Below are 22,123 nucleotides of genomic sequence, written 5' to 3'. Positions count from 1 at the left end.
TCAGCTCCTTCTGTCACTGCACCCTGCATTTCCCTTCAGGTTATTTATCACAGATAGTAATCGTCTGTCTCCACCATTAGACTGTAACCCCAAGAGCAGAGGCAGAGTGACTGCTTTACTAAACACCATAGCCCAGACCCTGCTAGTGCTACCATGCACAGAATAAAGCAAGAACTGAATAACAATTTACTGGATGAATACCGAGTGCCGTATCCCCAGGATCAGAGAGGCTTAGTGACTTAACCAACATCACATTGCTAGGACTAGCAAAGTTGCACTCGACGTCTGCAAGGGTCATTGGGTAACCCTGTTTCCTTTCTCTGGAACACTTGTGATTTTGGATAGAGATGCTGTGATCATGATCGCTACTGTCTCCAGAGTAACGTCCACATCGCAAGCCAAGAGGCTGGCTAGAAATTAAAGTTTCAAATAGTTATTCACTTTCTCCAAATATAACTTTTCCTAAAACAGAGCTGCCAAGGTGTGTTTACTTTTACTTTAGAACCTTTTAAGTTGAGAATTTTGGAGAAATACTAAAGTCCTTTCATGTTTTAAATCATTTAAAGCCATCTTTTCTGAGAAAATGCCATTATTAGATACAACTCAGCTTAAGAGCTTCTGTTTTCTTTACCAATTAGTATTTTCTAAATATTGCAGGTATTTGATTTGGAAAGAGGTAACAGCTCATTATGCTAAAATGCCAATTATTTTTTAAAAAACACACTTAAGAGTTTTACATTTTATGAGGTTGGATTAAAACCAATTTAAAAATTACTATAACGTGACATAATTTTTTACTGAGCAATTTCAATGCCAGCTGCTAATAAAGCATCTTAGCTGTAAATGATAATTCAGATGCTTTTAGATAAAGTGGTGCATAAATATGGCTGGAAATTGATTTAGCTTCTTGCAGAAGCTACTGAAGAATGACATATTTTGTTTAATACACCAGCTAATGTAGTCCTAAAAGCTCAAACAAGTGCCAGTTTTCACTCCTAAATTTGCGTGCGAGATTAATGAAAACTTTGCTGAAATGTTAATAATGGGCAGATGAGATGATAGGATTGTAGTAGAGGTCTTAAAACTATGGAATAACCAGCAAAGCTTGTCAATTTCCTCATATTAATTTTGTTCAAGACTTATATAGCTGGAGCTCGCTCAACACATTAATGCTTCTCGCATTGACCTTCTACTCTCTGACGGTGTAAATTCATATCCCATTTGAGGATTTAAGTCCCCTTGATACTTGGGTGAGTTCTGAGCCTTGCCCCAGTTGACAAGGGGTGTGTTTACTTTTACGGTCAAAAGGGCAGCAGCACCGGGCGAGCAGAGAAGGAAGAAACAGTCCTGCACTCACCTCTGATACATGCCGCTCACCCCCAAGCAGGTTATCTGCTGAATGGGAACAACTTCTGGTTTTGGAGTTCCAGTGCCATTTCTCAAAGTAGGCTCAGGAATGCCTCTGCTTGGAGGGGGCATGTCTGTGTGTACAGATCAGTCAGCCATGCAACCTGCAACTACTGTCCCCATGCCTGCAGTGTGCTAAACTGGGAAGGGACATTGATGAAGATAAGGCAGGGTTCCTGACCTTCAGGAGCTTACAAATTCACTACAGAACACCAAGAAAACAGGACAAGGCAGAGAGAAGTGCCCAATAAATGATGCATGCAACAGACAATCTAAAGGCACACATCTGAAGCAGAGCATTATAGCAAAAGCATTTTTTTTTTTTTTTAAAACCGGGAAAGTTCTGACTTTGCATGTACACCTTTACTGTTTGTATCCTTCTGGAAAGGGGTGAACCCAAACACACATGAAAGATGCTTGATACTGCACCACAGTGCATATTAAAAATATTACTGTACTATCAACTTCACATTCCAAAACGACTTCTGTTAAGAGAAGACATTTTTATCTACTCGAAGTAAAAAATAGAACCAGAATGTCTTAAAAATAAACATATTAAAAAAAACCACTCCCCAAACTGTTAACTTAATTGAAATATAACCCTTTGGTATTTTGTTAAATTAGCAATTAAAAAGGTCACAAGCAATTAAATGAAACAAAAGCCACACTGTGTTCATCTACATTAATGCTGAATTGGGTCTCCTCATGAATGACAAGATAAATTGTAATGGTGCCTTCAAAGACTTCACAATGTATTTTGTCAAAGTCAAGAGTGTTAATGTCTCTATGTGCCATGGATTACCATAATGTATTGTGTCAAAACGCTTGAGCTGCAATAACTCAAAGATGTATTGTGATAGATCAAATTTTGGGGGGGGGGGTGCTAAAAGTGACTTGAGCACCAGAGCTCAAACGGACTGACAACAGGCTCTGGAAGGATGACAGAGAGCACGTTCACGATACAGAAAGCGCTGGGGGACAAGCAGAAAATCCAAGAGAGGAAGGAGCTTAGCTGTCTGGAGTAAGGAATCAGGAAAAAAGGAAACAAGGAGTGGCACCTGTCTTAATGGCAACACCAGGCCAGGGAAGAGGGAGCAAAGGGAAGCAGAGAGGAGGGGAAGGAGGAGGCTGGCGGGGTGTAAGGCCTGCACTGAAGAAAGAAAGAGGAGGTACTGAGAGAGAGCCGGGATGTGGCCCTGGGGCTTAATAACACTGGAAGGAACCTGGAACATCGAGTTCAGAGATGTAGATTCAAATCCTAACTCTGACACCGTGGGTCAAGAGTGGGTCAAAAACCTTGCCCAACGTTCCACTGTTGGAAAGAGGCGGAGCTGGGACAGATCTATCGGACTCCGGAGTCATGTTCCTTCTCCTTCCCCTCCTGTGTCACCACATTCCTACAAGCAGCAGCAAGGACAGGGACTGTGTGGGTGACTGTAAACTCTAAGTCAGTGGCTCTCAAAGTGCAGCTCAGGACCCCAGGCGTGGCGGGAGGCGGGTCCATAACCTCAGTACTATTTTTATAATAGTAACAGTAAGACATGACTTGCCCTTTTCATGCCTAATATCTTACAAGTGCACAAAGTAATAAAAAAAGTTCATTGATATGTTTCTGATTCCACATTGCAACCAACCTTTAGGAAACTATCACTTGAGTTTTGGTATAGCAACAAAAATTAATATGCACTATTATCTGAAAAGGCTACTGAAATACTCCCATTTCCAACAACCTATCTATGTTAGCCAAATTTTCTTCATATACTTCAACCAAAACAATGTATTGTAACAGACTGATTGCAGAAGTAGATATGAAAATCCAGGTGTCTTCTATAAAGCCAACATTACAGAAATTTGCAAAAATAGAAAATAGTGCCCACTGGTTCAGGAGATTAGTCAACAACTTATCTTCCTGGTGGAACAAAAATAAATGCTTTTCAGAGGAAGGAAAACAAAAAAACAAAAAAACCCTCAAACCAAAATAAAAGAGTGCTACTCTTATCATTAAATTTTTAAAAGAAAATATTTTTATTTTAAAAAATTTTAATAAAAATGTTATTTATGTTCACATATAATGGATTTACCATTATTTTTAATGAATTCATAAATATTTTAAAATCTCTGTTTTTATTCCTAATAAATAGATATAACTCAATAAACAAAAGCTCTTTGAGGTCCTCAATAAATTTTAAGAGTGTAAAGAGGTCCTAAGACCCAAAAGTTTGAGAACTGCTGCCTTTATTGGTTCTTATGCCATGTTTTCATTGTTCCTGGATGCCCATTTGGACAACCATGATGGGACACACAAAAGTGCAGTTACAGCTCTGTATCTATATTACATACCTGAAAACAAACAAACAGAAAGCCTGTACACACATTGTTAGAGTGACAGGCTTGTTTGCCACGTGATCAGATCAAGGCTAATTACAACTAATATTGTTTAAGAAGCATTTTCATATACTTCATGATTTCACTGGAACTGAGGGAGATACATACAGGTACACACGTGACTGTCTTTCAGACAAATGAGCACTGATGATTAAACCAAAGCTCAGATGAAATCACTGTACGCCTCTAGCAGATGTCTTATGTTCATAGACACAAACTACATGGAACATCAGACTTCACTTTATGGTTCAATGAGTCTCACGCCAAGTCTGAAAGGGCTAATCTAGTTATAAGTTAAAGCAACTTCTGTCTTCCATCTCCAAAAAGATCTATGCCAAGTCTAGAACTCAACTGGAAGTTCGAGGGCCTTTGCTATGTCCTTACCTCATATGTACACTCTCTGTAGCAATGATGGCCCTGTTGACCATTCCTCCCAAGTCCGCAAACAGTCACCCAGCACCAATTGTGTGCCAGAGCTGTGCTAGTGCTTCAGGAACACAGGAGGATGGCAGCAAGTGTTTGCATTTGGCTGGTGCAAAGAGTCTGTGAAGGGGAATAGTGGAAAATAAAATGGTGTGGGGTGGAGGGGGAGAAGTCTTCAAAGATAGGCACTGTCCATCTCAGGACTTGGCATACAGTGAAATACTGCTGTGCAAACAGCTGAATGAAGAATAAACAAACTACCTTCTGCCCCATTCTATCTTGCAGCCTTATTGCCACTCCACATAGAACAATGCCTGTTTCAGCTAAACTGGATTTTGTTCAGGTTATACCATCTGGCCAGAATGTCCTTTCCACTCTTTAAAATTAATACACTTCAAGGTCTAGTCCAAATGGAATCTTTCCTGATCCCTTTCCTGAAACCCTGTCTCCCTTTGTTGAAGGTTCTCATGATAAGTCTCTTACACTATAAGCATCTGTACTCCCCTTCTGGACAATGGGCTCCTTGGGGGCAAGAACATTCCATCCTACAGAGCACACAGTAGATGTTCAATAAATGCTGTTGGCGGCCTGAATGAGGTTGATGCCACACAGGTTAGCCATAACAGTACCTGAGTTTGTACACCATCCCTTGTATTTACCTTGGTTATTAGAACCTAACACACCATTCCTAGTTTTCCATTCAGATGCCCTATCAGACAGGTATCCTGCCTCAACAACAACTCTAAGAGCAATTAACATTTACTGAATGCTTACTATATATGCCAGACATTATGCTCAGCACTTTAAATATATTATCTCATTTAAATTTCTCACTGCTCTTTTAAGTTGGATAATATTATCTTCTTTCTACAAGTGAGAAAAATAAGGCTCAGAATGTTGTCCTGCTAGTATAGCCATACAACTAATACAAGCTGGAGTTAGGAAAGGAACCCAGGTCTAATTCCAAAATTGTGCCCTTAACCACCACATAACCCCTTGGGTAAAATGCTCCTTGGATGGGCTGGGAATGTACAAATCCATGGGCCATAGCAGTATCTAAGGAGAACACAATCACACCTGCCTTTGCCAGAACAAACAATCAGGGATAAAACCTAACTCTCTCTACTCCTTCTGTAAGACTCAAAGCTAGATGTGTGAGTGAGTCAGGGAGGAAAAACTCTCCTTTAGCTTTCTACATCCATCACATTTTTTTTTTCCAAAGGCCGTTTAAGTCCCCAAAGACTCATAAGCCCAAAACTTCTCTTCTATTAAACACTTCCCTTTGGCTACTAGTCATTTTTGCTGGTCTCTAAAAAATAATCCATAGGTGATATACTATAAATATACACACGCGCACTTGCTTGCCCCTCTGCGGTAATCTCTTCAAAGCCGTCAGGGTCGTACTGTAGGATACACCCTTCACTGAATTTGCCATGCTACAACCAGGGTAGGGATCCTTGCTGGCAGTGCCTAATTGATTAAACTCTTGGAGTCAGAGCCTTTCCACAGGGAGATTTCAGACCCTCAATAAATCGGATAATCTTGTTTTATGAGGCGATCAGAAAGAAACGATTTCTGGTTTGTAGAATTTCTAAAGAGAGCGGATCACGGAGGTGGGAAGGTGGGAAGGTGGGCGTGGGGGAGGTGTCGGCTCTGCATTCAAGCTCCTGCCTGTCCCCCAGTCTCATCTTCCAGCACTCTCTCCCTTGCTCATTTCATTCCACTCCATTCATTCATTCCCAAATATACCTAGCTCTTTCTCAAGACCTTTGGACAAGTAGTCCCTTGGCCTGGAACATTCCTCTTACTCATGAGCGGAATAACTCCTTTTTATTCTTCCTCAAGGAAGCTTTCTCCTCCCATTCTCACCAGCTCCAGGCCCCTGCTATATACTCTTTTATACCCTTCACAGCGCTCATCACAGCTGTGAGCTCCATGATGCAGGGGCTGTGTATCCTCTCTACTGCCCCAGCACAGCGACTGGCCCAGAGGAGGGGCCGTCAATATTTGGGGGATGAATGAACAAATATGTGTCTAGGGTGAAGCCTGTACAGGATGAAGCATGACCATTCAAGGGTCTGAACCATTACAGGTTTGCCTGGAAGTTAGGTTGATGTCAGAATTCCCATCACTTCCTTTTCCTCCATTGTGTCTTTGCCCCTGTTCAAAACACAGGGAAAGTAATGGAGTCTTCTTAAGAGCCTGGGCATTTTGGACAATTTACATGACAAAATATCTAAGAACTGCAACATTTTATCAACACCGAGGCACCTCTCTCTCTGACTCCAGAGTCAGAGAATGAGGGCACACATGCTGGAAGAACCCTGCTTCCCATCAGGGGAGTCACTGCAGAAATGTCACCCGATGCATTACCAAACCATTAGTCAGGGGCTACAGGGCGGATTCTAGGGCCAGGAGCCTACCAGAGGGATGCAAATCCCTGTGCCCCCACTTAGAGCCCATACAGGGTTTGTGGCTCGTCAGACATGTTTCCTTACTGCTCTAATGTACCAGTGTATCGCTTAATGAAAGTTCTTAATTGTAATTCAATTAATTACATACACAGAGTCCCCAATTACATTTTCCAATCAGACATTGGCTGTGGTACAGGTCTAAATGCACTTAACCAATTTTAATATATTAAGACCAATTTCCCTTGAATACTAATTACTATCTAATGATAAAATGAAAAGGGGGGAACTTTCAAGAAAGGGGGAGAGTGAAAAATGCAATTCATGTGGAATTTCTCAGCCCACATAGCACAACGCACTCACTATTGAAGAAGTACGTGTGGACAGGGCACAAATCTGCTTCCAGTTCAGATCAGCACTGTTTTTTGCCCTAGGTATCACCTACCCTTGGTGCAGGCTGTTGCCCAAAGGGACCTGCGGGAAATCTAAGCGTCTATAGGGAAAAGGCCAACACATACAAGCGCAGACTAGCCATGGTGTCTGCGCACAGGCACTCGCTTTGTGTCTTGGGCACACAAAACCTGGGAATGGCCAGCTCTTGCATGGGGCATTGCACTTTACCGCGTGCATTTAAGGCACACAATCTCAACTTAATCCTCATAACAGCTGTACAGGGTAGGGATTCCTTCCTACAGGGTAGCCCTACAGATGGGGAAATGAAGCTCAGAGAAGGACTTGCCTAAGGTCACGCTGTGGCTTCAAACATCCTGCCTTTCCCCTACAACACACTGCCAACCAGCCCACATCAAACAGACAGCAAGAGGCGGAGACACATAGGTATTCTGGCATCGGGGATAATGTTTCTGTTCCATTTAAATTCTGTTAGCGTGCAGCAAGCAGGGAGCTATTATCCAATATCTACTTGAAAAAACTCTCACCCATACAGAAAATTCCTTACAGTGAACACGTTTCCCCCCACCAGAGCCAGACACGTAACTGGCTTTCAGCAGTAATTCAACCTAAAATATGTACCATGAACACCACAAGTCATTTCCATTTGTAAACAGAGTTTATTTGCAGGATCACATTTTTTCTGCTTTTGAAGACTGCTGTTGTGGTACAATAAAAGAGGCTTAAAGCCCTGGTACTTAAGTCACATGACAGAAATTGGAGAGATTAGTAGTTTGTAACTGAAGAAGGCAAACCCTCCAGAAGCCAAGTAGAACCACTAGGGAGTCTCCAGGGTTGGCAAAAAGAGCACACGTGGGAGGAGGGATTGGCCCACCAAGAATAAGCACCACGAAGAGGAGATGGAAACACACCAGGAGAAGCAGTCATTCACTGTCTACAGTTGCTTTTTTATTTAGTAAATGGGAGGGGGGTGGGGTGGGGGGAGGGGGGAATCCCAAGTACCACCACGAAGAAACCCTTATACCTGAAGATGCTCACCCAAAGCCCAAGTTCCTTTTAAACGGTATCACACACTTGCCCCTCGGTGCCCTAGTGAGCAGCCTGGTGATGCCAGGGACTCAGGAGGCTCTCTCCCTCCCAGGGAATGAACCACACCTGGCCACAGGCACTGGGATGTAGGGGGAGCTCAGACCCAGTCCCTGCCCTTGGTGGATGCGGGTGGGGGTCACAGTCCAGTGTGGGGGTGGGCGAATCCATTCAGCGGAATCAGTGATCAGAGAGGGGTAAGGAGAGGGACTCTACCAGAGCCCAGGGAATGGCGGCCAGGTGGTCTGGGGAGGCTTCTAGGAGGACTGGCCTCTTCTCCTGGGTCTTCAAGGAGAAACTAAAGGAGGTGAAAGAGGCCACAAACTGAGACCCAGAGATATGCTCCCCTGCCACAGTCCAGCCGTCTGGGTGACTGCCCACCTCAGGTTGAAGCTCTTCCTTAGTACAGCCTTAAATTAAGGAAACTTCATGAAGGTACTGAAATAATGGAAGGTCTCCTTGAAAAGGAAAGGAGATCAAAGGAGATTAAACTGATGTTTAAAGAACTGAATCCCCTTTCTATAGCAACTTCTATTTAGGAAACAAAATAATTAGATTCAGCTCTTTCACTAGACTTAATGGACAGAAGACACATTCTTCTAGGCCCCCTAATTATTATTCATGGGATGATGAACAAATCACCGCCTTAAAGGCTCAGTTTCTTCTTCTATAAAATAAAGATGATGGCCACTCTAGCCTAATTAACAACAGCACCTCTATCTCATTTAATCCTCACAACAACCTTGTGAAATAGATTCAACCACTTCCATTTACACAGGAAACTAAGGCTCAGAGAGGTGACATGATTTGTCCGATGTCAGAGCTGCAGTGTCCACCCAATTTCTGCCTCATCTAAAGACTGTGCTTTAAGCACTATGCTGAACTACTATGTGGGCACACTTGTGACTGATAAAACAGGGAAGACACAGCGTCTGACACTTTGTGGCACTCCATAAAGCCGGTTCATTTTCAGGTCTATTTTAGCTCTGATGATGGGAAATTCCCAAGTTTCTCTCTGAAAATTATGGAAACGATAGGTTGGTTCACGCTGCATCTTTCTTCTAAGGCTCTGGATGGGCTACCCACATATGATCAGTGGGTAAAGGAAAAGGTCACTGGCAACATCTGGCAGAAAACGAAATTGAGGTTCAATTTGGTGCCAGGATTTATATAGACACTTGGACAAGAATGGAAGTCTTCTAATGTTACATCCTCTCCATAATGTACTTAGGCTTCCTTCTGGTCTGATTCCAGCTTCTAGCAGACAGTTGGCTGAAGGATGTAGGAGATTATCAGACTAGAGTCCCAACTGGAAAGCCCAAGGACTTTGGCTTGTCGTTTTCTTATTTAGGCCAAGATCCAAGCACAAATGCTACCTCTCAGTCCCTAGGCAGAAACTCTTATCATATTAGCTTCATTCACAAGCTTCTCTCTCATAGTGTACAAAGACAACTGTCATCACCCTTCTTAGGACTGAAAATTTAGGTTGTTTTATCAACAATCTCAGGGTGGGCTTCAGGGTCAGATAGCTGACTTAGAATTCTGGTCCTATCACTTACTGACTAGCTAACTTTGGGCAAATCACGACCTCTCTCCACAATTAGAATAGTATCTTGTAAGGTGCTTGTGAAAATTACACGAGAGAGCAAAATGTCTAGCGTGATCCCTTACAATAGAAGGCCTGAATAATTTAAAAAAATCCTTTGATGCGGTTGGTATAAAAAGCCATGCCCTGTCCCCCTGTGGAAAAAAAACAGAAGGGTTTATATCTACTCTTATGGCAGTCTTCTCGATCAAATGCTTTTACTTATAGGTACACCTCTTCTGGGACACCAAAGCACATTTGCTGGAAAGTACCCTGCCTCTAAGTTCTCTGGTCCTGTGCCACAGACTTATACATCTGCTCTGGCCCCCACTCTCCTTTCCCCTCCATTCTGCATCACTCCCTTCCCCACCACACACCTCCTTGAGGGCCCTGACAGTTCTATGACTCCAGACCTCCACATCCATGCCTCAGCTGCTCTGTGAGCTACAGAATGCTGCTCTTCTGTTATTTATTAATTACAGTTAATATTTGTTGAGTGTTTATCATGTGCCAGGCACTCTTCTAAGAGCCTTATGAATCCTCCTATCAGCCTTACGAAGGCAAATTAACTACCTAAGAGAGGTTAAGTAAATTGTCCAAGGTCACACAGCCAGTAAGTGGCAGGGCCAAAATGTGAACTGAGGCAGTCTGGCTTGATTGCATATTCTCTTAAACACTGCATAATAGATGCTCATAATTTAGTTCACTTCTAAAATGGCTTTAAGGATAGCAAGCCTGTGCTGATCAAACATAGCAACAGAAGTGAAAAAAATTCTGTTTTTGAAATATCTTTCTTTGTCTCAATCTAACTTCTTAATAAGTAGCTACTGGGGAACAATATGGGTTCTTGATTGAAATTTCTATTTAAAAAAATTTAAAAAATCTTTTCTATAAAAAGAATAAATTGTTTTTATAATTTACTTCCACTTTACAAAGACTAGTTACAATAGTCTATTGATTCCAAACCATGGACTGCCTGGCACACTTTGTAAATGCTGGTACGGTCTTCTTTCACTAACAAAGTGATTTTGACTCAAAGGCAAGCACTGAAAGTATCTTGCAAATCCTTTAAGATGGGGATGCTGAGGCTGACAGAGGTCATACAACTTAATTAAGACTCTGCTCGTACTCAGAAGTGGAGTGACAACAAGAGCTCAGATTTCAAATCTTTATCCACCAATCCTCATAGCTGCTCTTTCCTAGTATAAGAACCTTATCTTAAAAGAAAAAAAAAAAAAAAAGAATCCCAAACAAACCCAAAACACATCTAATTTGGAATCACAGTATATTGTGAAATACTATGCAGCAGTTAAAAAAGAAAGAGGTAAATCTATATACGGAATAACATATGGATTGATGTAGAATATGGAGTACTCTCTATGTGACATACTGTTACAATGATAAAAGAAAAATGTAGAACACTGATGACAGTTTGCTACCATTTTGTTTTTAAAAGGAGGGAAGGGCTTCCTTGGTGGCGCAGTGGTTAAGAATCCGCCTGCCGATGCAGGGGACAAGGGTTCAAGCCCTAGTCCGGGAAGTTCCCACAAGCCGTAGAGCAATGAAGCCCGTGCGCCACAACTACTGGGCCTGCACTCTAGAGCCCGCGAGCCACAACTATGGAAGCCTGCGTGCCTAGAGCCCATGCTCTGCAACAAGAGAAGCCAACGCAATGAGAAGCCCACGCACTGCAACGAAGAGTAGCCCCCGTTCGCCGCAACTACAGAAAGCATGCACGCAGCAAGAAGACCCAACGCAGCCAAAAATAAATAAATAAAATAAATTAATTAATTAAAAAAAAAATAAGAGGGAAATACGTGTGTTTATATATATGTCTTTGTGTGGGTATATTCATGTACATATACAGAATATCCTTGCATATGCTTAGATGATCCCTGGAAAGACACCAAAATCACTGGGAACAACTGTTGTCTCCGGGAGAGGAATTAGGGGAGAGAAGAGAGGCTAAAAGATTTCACTTTAGATGCTTTGTTATCTGAAATTTTTTTGCATGTATGTTATATATCCAAAATATATACCAAGATCCTAAAAAATAACATTTTATCTTATTCATATAACATGGAGTCAACATGAAACATTTTGAAACAGAATCCACTACAGAGTTCCTATACGTAGGACAAGACCCGTAGTGGGTGATGAGTGAATATTTGCTGAATTAATGAATGCCAACCTGCCAACCTCAAAGACTTGACAATCTAGTGCGAGAGATAGACATCAAACAATCATTGGGAAAAATAAATAATTATAAACAGAAATACATGCAATGAAAAAAAAGTAGTATGCTCTATGATGGAATATAACAGGGGACCCGAATGAGGAACGGGTCAGGTTTAGGCAATGAGGGGACACGGAGATCACAGGTGGCCTCTATCGAGGTGACATTTAAACTGAGAAGAAGGATAAAAAAGTTAACCAGAGTAGGGGAAAGTGTTCCACACAGAAGAAACTGCCTGCGTAAAAGCCCGGAAGCAGGGATGATGGAGAGTTGGCTGTAGTGATCACAGTTTTCACATGTCACTCGCCCCTTAAGTCAATGGGAGTGTAGAGGAGAGGAATGGCTAAAATTCATAAGTCTGAAGCTCTAAAGAGTGAATGAAAGAAATTAACTGAACTTTTAAAGAAGCTTTCTACATAGCACTTAGGAACCACTACATTGCCTCCGGCCCAGAGTATGAAAATGGCCAGAATTTTCTAAAACCTGATGACTGAACAGTGATACTGACAGGGCCAGTTGCTTTATATACAATATAGCCTTTGCCACAGAAAAGGCCTCATATTTCTAAACTGTTTCCAGGACTGTTCCTAACTTAGGATGATAGAGTTTAATGGATAAATATTAATCACAGAGGGCTGAACAGGATGCAGACTGTTTCCCAAAAAGCATGAAATCAATCATTTCACTCTGGGATACAATTCTGCCATGAAGGCTGAGGTCTGCCTTGGAAAACAAAGTCACCTCAAATCAGCCTAGGGAGGCCAGAGCAGTGAGTATTCCCAAACACAGGACTTTTAAGCATGTTGCAACGGACAAAGCAGGCACGGAGCGAGGAGGCCAACGTACTGTTCTCGCGGACCAGACAGAACTCCCAGGCGCTCTGGCTTTCCAAAGTGCTCTCCAGGTCCACAGCGACATTGGGCTCGCTCTGCTTCTCCAGGCGGTACTGAGGGCCTGGAAGATCAAAGGGGCAGGAGGAGGGGAGGCAGTCTGAAACAGTGAATTTAACATTGGAAAAACACCACACCCCAGTGAAAAGCTGATAAAGCATTAGGAAAACACTGAAGTCTGTTTGGGGTCTTGCAATCCAAGAGGGAAGAGTTTGATTTTTTTTTCCACACGGCTTCACACACTTGTCTGTTCTAGTATCAGGTCTATTTTTGCTCAGTTCTTCCCAAAACAGGATGAGAGATAGAAAGCTTTTGAGTCAGACTGACTTGGAATCACAATGTGGCTACGATGGTTTCCCAGTTATGAGCAGGTACCTTACCCTCTCTGAATCTCTGTTTCCTAATGTGTAATGTGGGAATACTTACACCCTGAAGGATTATTGTGAAGATTAGAGATGCTACAGGAAAAATGCTTACGTAGTAATGTACCTGCCTCATAGGAGGCAGTACTACAAAATTATTTATTAATAATTATTATATGATAATGAATGATTAATTATAAGCAAGAATAAGGTATGTTTAGAACTCGAATATAATGACAGTCCAAAAATGTAAAAAAAAAATTTTAAACGTAGATGGGGTTAAAAAATAAATTCCAGGTTTTGGGGTTATGGTGACAGAAGGACAAGTGGCTGCTGATTCGTGTTTTTGTTGAAATATTTATGAAAACACAAGAGGCAGAGGTTCAATAATACTGAAAACCAGGAATATCAGTTACCCTGCATCACAAAGGGATTCTGGCAGATCTTAAAACACTGGGGCATTTTATACATTTATTCATGTATTTCTTTGTAAAGCCAAATGACAATCTTGTTCTTCTCAGATAACACCTAACGGGTCCAATGATCGTATTCAAAAGACTGCTCCTGTTGTTAATGGTTACTGAAAGATTAGAGGTGTAAGAAACTGTCGTATTATTTTGACTATGAAAGGCGTGTTTGGTCAGACAGCAGAGGTGTGAGAGATCTGAGGAAGCATCAGAGGCCTTGCAGGGCTCCCAGGTGGAACACGTATTTTTAGATGTGTTCCTCAGCTGTCCTCAACTTGTTGATTATTTACATCCAACAGTTCTCTTTCATCAGTCTGAGGCATTTCACTCATCTCAAGTCATTCTCCTCCCCCATGTTCTTAGTTCATCTGCAGCATTGTAGAGTTTCAGTTCAGTTTCATGGTATATTTGATCTTTCCTCTAATTGGTATTTCATTAGCATTTCTGCCAATTATCAGAGTTCTTACATACATTCAGTCCTTTTTACACTACTTACAGGTTTTAAACCTTCACTAAATTAACAATGCTCAAGACACATACAACTATTTAAGGAAATACATGCTCAGAAGTCTACACAATTCTTATAAACTCTCATACACTGTATTCAGGTCAAGAAGGTATTGTAGTTCAACATTATACATAGTTCAATTTTAATTTCGAAAATATTAAGCAAATAAAGTTATGGAAATACAGATAATTCTTATTCTCCACTACCCATCACCTGTCGGTACCAACATTTGTCAATTACTAAGCATGCTTGCTGCTCATCACTGGATGCTTTCATATTCACTGGTGGAAGTAATCACCGAAAAGTCATGCCCAGCTGAACTTTAAGAAAACAAGCTGGTGAGAGATTCCTATGATCTCTCCCCCCACAGCTCTGCCCACCCCCCCGCTCCCTAACACCCACCTTTCACAGCTGTGGGCAGCCCATTAGAGAGAAGAGAGCCACCCCTGAACCCAGAGAGCTGCTTTCTAAAACACTGGCCTGTTCATCTCCAACTGTCCCACCCCTAGATCTCCCAGCAACATAGTGTATACGCACTGATATCCACTCCTATGACTTTACAGTGAAATCTGGGTGCAAAGTTTACCTACAATAATTCATTTTTTTATGATAGTCAAAATTTGGGAATAACCCAGATCTAACAACAGGGAAACTGGTTAAACAAAATATTGTGAAATACCATGGAGATATTAAAAGTGATGTTGCAAAAGTATTGGATTTTATCGAACACGTTTATAATATGCTACTTTATGAAAGTAGCAAATTATAACACAATATGTGTAAGATGATTGTAATTATGAAAAATATATGTAAAGTCATGGCAGGGGGTGGGGTACATACTGGAAGGTTATTTCCAGAATGTGAATAGTAGTCACACTGGATAGTGGGATAATGAATGTTTTTATTTTTCCTTAGTGTTTTCCTGTATTTTTCAAATTTCCTATAATTACTTAAATAAAGGCTACTTTTATAATTTTTTTTTCCCTTTAGCCGTGCCGCGGCTTGTTGGATCTTAGTTTCCTGACCAGGGATCAAACCAGGGTCCACGGCAGTGAAAGCCTGAGTCGTAACTACTGGACCGCCAGGGAACCCTCTCTCTCTCTTTTTTTTCACTTTTATAATTTTTAAAACATCGTATATACTTATAAGTCCTCCAATTTCTTACTATGCCATTTTTCTGAGGATACTGTAATTACCACACCCTGTGGCATCTCCAATGGGTCTTTCATTTGCAATAGTTTAATCAAAACTAGACATCATCTGTTTATGTAGATCAATACTTTCATCTTAAGTAACCCTGTAACCTTTCTAGGCACAGTATATATAGGGTTTTGGGCGTCTAGAGCTGTTCGCCTACCTGACAACTGGATGGTAAGCAAGCCACCCCTTTCCTGATTCAAGGAGCCAAGGCCTGGCCACATCAAGGTGTATTTCAGGCTGGTCTCCTTTGTACACTTTTTCCTTTTGGTCTCTGTAGCTGTCTGTGAGACGTGGACGAGGGAAACCAGAGGAGGCAGGGAGTACTAGGAAGGGCCCCTTATCCCTAAACACAAGTCCCCGCATCACTCTCTAAGCCACAAATGCCACCATTCCATATTCACTTTCTTATTTCTTGGGTTTTGTAGATATTTCTTTTCTTTTCTTTTTTTTTTGGGGGGGGGACTATAATATTATTTATTTACTTATTTTAATTTTATTTTATGTTGAGTATAGTTGATTTACATGTTGTGTTAGTTTCAGGTGTACAGCAAAGTGATTCAGTTATATATACACATGTGTCTATTCTTTTTCAGATTCTTTTCCCATATAGGTTATTACAGAGTACTGAGTAGAGTTCCCTGTGCTATACAGTAGATCCTTGTTGATTATCTATTTTATATATGGCAGTGTGTATATGTCAATGTAGATATTTCTACTAAAATAGTTTGTTTCCCAAAAGTAACATTAGGACTTTCTCCTTGAAGCCTAGTATTATTGGGCTTCATTATATTCATTATATTATGATGACTCTCAATTACTGCATGACCATTATATGTAAGCATGCTGCATATGTTACCTTACTGAATCCTCACAGCAACTCTTAAAGGCAGATATTATTATCCTCATTTGACAGATTGGGACCCTGAAGGTTGGCAGGGTGAAGTAACTAGCCTAAGATCACACAGGTAGGAAGCAGGCGGGGGAAATGAAACCCAAGGGTCTTTGGCCCTAAAGCCTATGTATTTTGAAGGTTTCTTCCTTTTACAAACTGTAAATTACAGACTAATTATAAAAAGCCATAGTTTGTACCATAAGTATATATATTTTTTGTAGATTCATGGATTCATTTGGGTTCTCAGTTACTTAACTTGTGGTTTCTATACATTCATTTCTATGATAAATGATCTGAAATAATTTATTTTAATGAAATCCACACATGCTAAATATCCCATGCTATGGCTGTATCCTGGTTCCTTATGAAGACAGGATTCCCTTATCTTTCCATCCATCCAGGAAGACTCTCTCCCCGTCTTGCAGAATATTCCTAGGTATGCCCAGTTTTTTAAGTAACTAACATGTTGAGCATCATCGACCACTCTCGGTACTCCATGGTCTTCTATAAAAGCTAAGGAACAACTTGGAAACCCACTTCTGAACTTAGCAAAGGACGGATGGGTCTTAACTTTGGGGAAGGCAGGGTAGTTAAGCTGTAGATGAGACTCGAGATCTAGACCCAAACAGAAAACTGCCTATTGCAAATCTCAATTTCTCTCCTAATTCTTGCCCAAACACTGGATAAGATATTTCACAGAGAAAGACTATTTTGCGCGTTTTCCCCTGAAAAGCCCAGATTGATAACTTTAGGTCACACTGTGTAATGAGAGGCAGGGTATATAATAGAAGCAATACAGCCTGATGATTAAGGGCATGCACTTGGGGCCAAATCGCCTCAGTCTAGTCCTGGCTGAGAAACTTAGCTGTATGACTTTGGGCCAACTTACTTAACCTCTCTGTTTCATCTATAAAATGGGGCTAATAATAGCACCTAGTTTATAGGCCTGTCTGAGGATTCAATAAGTTAATAGTTGTAAAGCAATCAGAACATTAATAGGGTTATTTAAGCGTCAGCCGCCATCATCATCATCATCAGCCATATCATCAGACTTTTATAAGCGATCATAACAGAACAGAACAGGGCCTACTATGTGCCAGGTACTACGTTAGGCCTTTTATAAAGATCTTCTCATTTACTCTTCGTCATCTTAGGATGTAAAGAGTATGAATCCCATTTTACAGAGGAAGAAACCATGACTAACAGAGGCTAAATAACTTGCTCAATGTCTCACAGGAAGTGGTGGAGCTAGGATTCATACCTAGGACTGCCCAGGCCTACAGTCTACATATTACATACCACAGTGGCTCACCCATAAGTTCTGAATATACGTCTGTTGACGATAATCAAGACTATGACAACCCAGACCTACTATATATCAGACAATAGTTTCTAGCAAATGCTAATTTAATTTTCAGGCAGCTGACACAGGAGGAGAGAAAAAGCAGCAGCCAAAAGCCATTTTATAGAGACAAGCTGTGAGGTCAGTTTCTATTAACATACTTTTGCCAAAGAAATGATTATATAAAAATATAAGAGGCTCTTTCACACCAAATAGGACACAGTTCTCAAGGCAACATCCTCCCTTTGGAAAGAGTTTTTAAAATGTCACAGCTGCACATGGAGCTACACACCCTCTCCTTCACAGCAGAGGAGAACACAAAAGGAAGATTCTGGGAAGCAGTTACTCTGCAGCGACGAGAAAACCTGCTTGGGCATTCCGATGATGTATTTATTGCAGTAAAACCACGTCACCGAATGGTCTAGGAACAAAATACTGCTCTGGGCACTTTGGGAGGGTTCCAAGTTATAATACCCAGGCAGGATTTTTATGGGATTTTGTAAACCCGAGGCAAACATCTTAACACATAAGTTTCAAAGAAAATCTGTAGTATCTGTTGGATGGTGGATACATGCTCAGTTCAGCTTCCTCGATCTCTTTTCTTTAATCCTTGACTGAAACACTTTTATGTTTCATTTGGCATGCCATTCCTTAACAGCTGAGAGCCAGCTGAGAGTTGAAATCTAACGGGAAGGAAGGGCAAAAGCCTGAAGAGAGAGAAGCCATACGCCCCTATCACTCTGCATCTTATTTCTAAAGGCCCATGGGAGAAACCTCCTTCAGACCTCCCTATCTGGAAAGGCTGTACTTCCTCGGAGCAACCAGCTTGTTCTGTACCTTTAGACTGTTTAACATAAATCTTGTAACTGATACTGTTTTCCTTTCCCCTTTGCCCACGAGGAAGCTCAGCACTAAATGTGTGATGACTGGACACGCATTTCTGTGTCAGTTAATCCTCTGGACCTTTATTTCCATTTTCTTTCAAGTAGTTTTTCAATTCATGCATTTTTTATCCCATTAGTGTATTCCAACTGCTTTTCGGATTGAAGTGGGATATAAACGAATTAAACTATCATTATTATTGCTGAGCATGGGAACAAGGTGGAGGACACCTATCTGGAAAATGATAAAGGAAAAGGCTGAACACTTTCATGAATACACCTTCACGTCAGCTGTTTTCCATTCGCTAGCTTAAAGAGCTGCTTTAATCTGAAAGAGCTGCTTGTAGCCAGAAAAAGTTAAGCATGAGCAAATAAGAGGAAAAGCTGGGTTTTGAGAAGAAAACTCCTCTGTCTGCGCCCTCTCACTACGCATTCTGGGGAAGTTACTTAATCTCTGCGTATTTTCTCATCTGTAAAATGAGAATAACACAACTTCCTTGAGAAGGCTGCTGTGAGGATTAGATGAGCTCAGTGACGGCTGCTGTTACTGTGAGGGCAGGCTGGAGCAGGAACCACTGTGGTGAGGCTCAGGCGAATGCCCAACCTCAGAGTCACCAGAGGCTAACAGCCCCGTTAAGGGAAGACACACAGTGGCAGGGAGCGCTGGCATCAGAGCAGATGTCTGTACCCTTTCTCACGTGTGTCCAAGGTAGGAGTGTGAGGTAGGAGGGCGTGCAGATCTATTTAAACAAGCTTGCTTTTAAGTTACAAGCAGCATTTAAGATCGGAGACTTGTTCAGCAGCCAGGATTCCTAAAGTTCCTTAGTCTCTCTGGTCCTACGAATACAGTCTAAAAACGGTGAGTAAATGTCAGAACCCACTGAACAAACCATGGCAGCACAGATGTCACAAGATTTGTGGTGTTACGATGCCATCCATACATTCATCTAACAAACATTTTAGGAGCATCAACAAGGTCCCCGACACAGAGATGAATAATCAATGATTCCTGACCTCAAGCAGGCTGGGGGAGGTGGCAAGACACACACGAGCAGATGAAATTGTCAAAGAGCCCCAGTCAGTGCTCTTCCCAAGGCAAGGACAAGGCGCTGTGGGAATACAGAAGAGGGGACAATGAACTTCTTCTCTGAGGGGGAGACCTCTAAACTGAGTCTTGAAGGAGGACCGGGAGCCGGGAGAGGGCAGGGGAAGTAGTGCATTCCTATAGAGGGAACAGAATGTGCAAAGGCAAGGAGGTACTGAAGAGCCCACGTGGACCAAGGGAAACTCCGCGTGGAAAGGGCATAGGCTCTGTGGGGTTTCAAGGGGAAGCTGGTGCTGGGATGCTTGGTCCAGACTGTTGGTCAAAGTCTAGATTCTCTCTTATAAGCAACAGATGCTCACAGAGCAGGGGAGTGACACAGCTTTATATTTTGGTATACTTCTCCTGGCGGCACTGCCAACAACGGGCTCGAGGAGACTGGTGGCAGGGAGGCCCACTCGGCAGGCCGTACCAAGCCTTGTCTGCTCTATGGCAGGGGCCGACTGAGTCCCAAGTCCCTCACTGAGCCAAAGCCATCACCGACAAGCTGACGCCGTCAATATCAGAGCTCAGCCCTAACATCAGCTACCCTAAAATGTTCGCATCTAGTGTCAGCTCCATCGCTGATAACTCTTCCTCTAGGGGTGACTGTAATCATTTTCTGTTTGATCTTAATACAAGCACCGAATCATATTCAAGTGATAATCACTGTAGCTTATACTCCCGCCCAGGCTTGGATTGGATAATTTGGAATTTAAATAATAAAAAAAGAACAAGCTGACGTGACAATAAGGTCACACTTTATCCTCCTCTAAGCCAATACATAATTTGCTCTCAGTGAAACAGCCAAATATAATCAAATTAAATACCATTCCTATTACAAAAGAAGAAAGACCAAGGCTGTTCCAATAAACCAATTCTCCCGCCTAGTTAAACTGCAAAACCTTCAGGAAAGGTTTTGAAAGCATGACCCATCAGTTCTAATTTTTAAAACTTATCCTTTCAGTCAAGACTAGAAAAAGGCCCATTCCAACTTTTATCTTTACTACAAAGTGCTGTTATCTTGGCCTGATGTCAGGAGCTCTATCTCTCTTTCTGCTGACAAGCAGAGCCGAGAAAGATAAGATTGGAAACGAATCTCACTTCTCTGAGTAAATAAATAATCAATACTCATCTAAATGTAAATGAGAAGGTAGCCCCCTCTGATAACAGCACTCTTATCAGAGAGCCAATTTTCTTCAGACATTTGGCCTCAACCAAATCACCATCATTCAGCCCCAGCCTAATGGCAAAAAATCGTAACTAAATTGAACCGATCACCAGAGATCAACTAAGTTCGGCCCTGGCCACTTCAGGTTCAAATGTTTGGGAATGCAATTTTGCCCCCATTAACTTTCAATACCAATGAAGAACAGACTGGTCAAGGGGCCAGTTTGTGCAATAAACAAACCCCAGAGAGGGGGCCGGCCAGAGAAGACAGCAGCAGTGGGTTTATGTGTTTAAACAATGTTATAACTGGAGCAAACCCCAAAACTGTGAAGGGAAGGCTGCTTCTATGGGGTGGGGAGACAGCATTCTTTCCTTTTATCAAAGGCTTGGTTGAAACTGAGGAGACAATGATGATTAAACTTTATTAAAGCAAATGTAAACAAAGAAAAAGAGATATTAAAAAGCTACAGAAGCTAAAAATAACCTAAGGTTGGAATGATCAATTTCCTCCAACTAATTTGTATCAGACTTACATCTGACCCAGCAATGCTGCACTGACCTGATTTTACTGAAATAGGACGCCATCTGCAAGACAAATCACTTTAAAACCACTGCACTGGGGTTTCCATTTCTTTGCTGCAAGACTCAATTCACTGCTGATGAGAGTATTGGGGAAATTATGACCATTATTGATAGGACAGCAAAACCATTTTTACACAGTCTTCAAGTCGACAGAAAGCTTGCACCGGACCATTAATGAAGGTGTCAGCTAGAATCAGAAATTAAAGACAAAGGCTGGGAAAGGACTAATTTTGAGAGCACGTTTAAGGACACCAGATACACAGAAGCAGCAGCCATTCATCCTCTTAGGAGTAACAGAGCCTAAACAAGCATCAGCTGAGGAGCAGGCGGCTCTGCCTATAATGAGGGAAAGGAAATGCTTCTTTTCTTTGCTGCCTGGCCCTGGAGTTCTGAGAGCACAGGCTCTCAGCATTATCAGCTTCCAATCTTTACCAGCCAAAGGAGGACATGTCTGGTGTGAGGCAGAACTATTCAAAGTGTAACCATCTTGATATATCTGGTTTTGTGATTAGCAGTAATCTTTTACCAAGATGTCTGCACAACTACTTGTATTTCCCAGCCAAAAAATTCCTATATATCCTGGCTCCTCCAGTACCTCTTCAGAGCAGTTCCTCAGAACTATCTGAGAGGCTGTCTCCCAGGGGAGGGAGTAAGGTCCCCAAATAAAACTGAAACTCACTGCTCAAAACAAAAACAGACAAAAAGTGTAACCACCTCTGTTCCTGCTGTGAGTATCTAATCCTAGAAGGTGGACATGTGGTGGTTAAAGTGTGGGTTTTGGAGTTAGAAAGACTTGGGTTAAAA

At 41.7% G+C, this 22,123-nt stretch overlaps 1 protein-coding gene across 4 annotated transcripts in view; it reads right to left on the bottom strand.

Annotated features, from left to right (window-relative positions):
- The window catches only part of MAPKAP1 (MAPK associated protein 1), a 235,563-nt gene that overhangs the window by 48,195 nt on the left and 165,245 nt on the right, over window positions 1-22,123 (bottom strand). For 3 of the 4 annotated variants that reach the window (XM_068552244.1, XM_068552247.1, XM_068552246.1), the window contains one exon: window positions 12,791-12,898. The exons of the other annotated variant lie outside the window; for it this stretch is intronic. In XM_068552244.1, the coding sequence (XP_068408345.1) occupies window positions 12,791-12,898 (108 nt within the window). The remainder of the gene's footprint in view (window positions 1-12,790; window positions 12,899-22,123) is intronic. 4 annotated transcript variants of the gene reach the window in all.

Source organism: Eschrichtius robustus, chromosome 10 (genome assembly GCF_028021215.1).
Source record: "Eschrichtius robustus isolate mEscRob2 chromosome 10, mEscRob2.pri, whole genome shotgun sequence".
Classification (NCBI taxonomy): domain Eukaryota; kingdom Metazoa; phylum Chordata; class Mammalia; order Artiodactyla; family Eschrichtiidae; genus Eschrichtius; species Eschrichtius robustus.
This window is presented reverse-complemented; position numbering and strand designations above follow the sequence as displayed.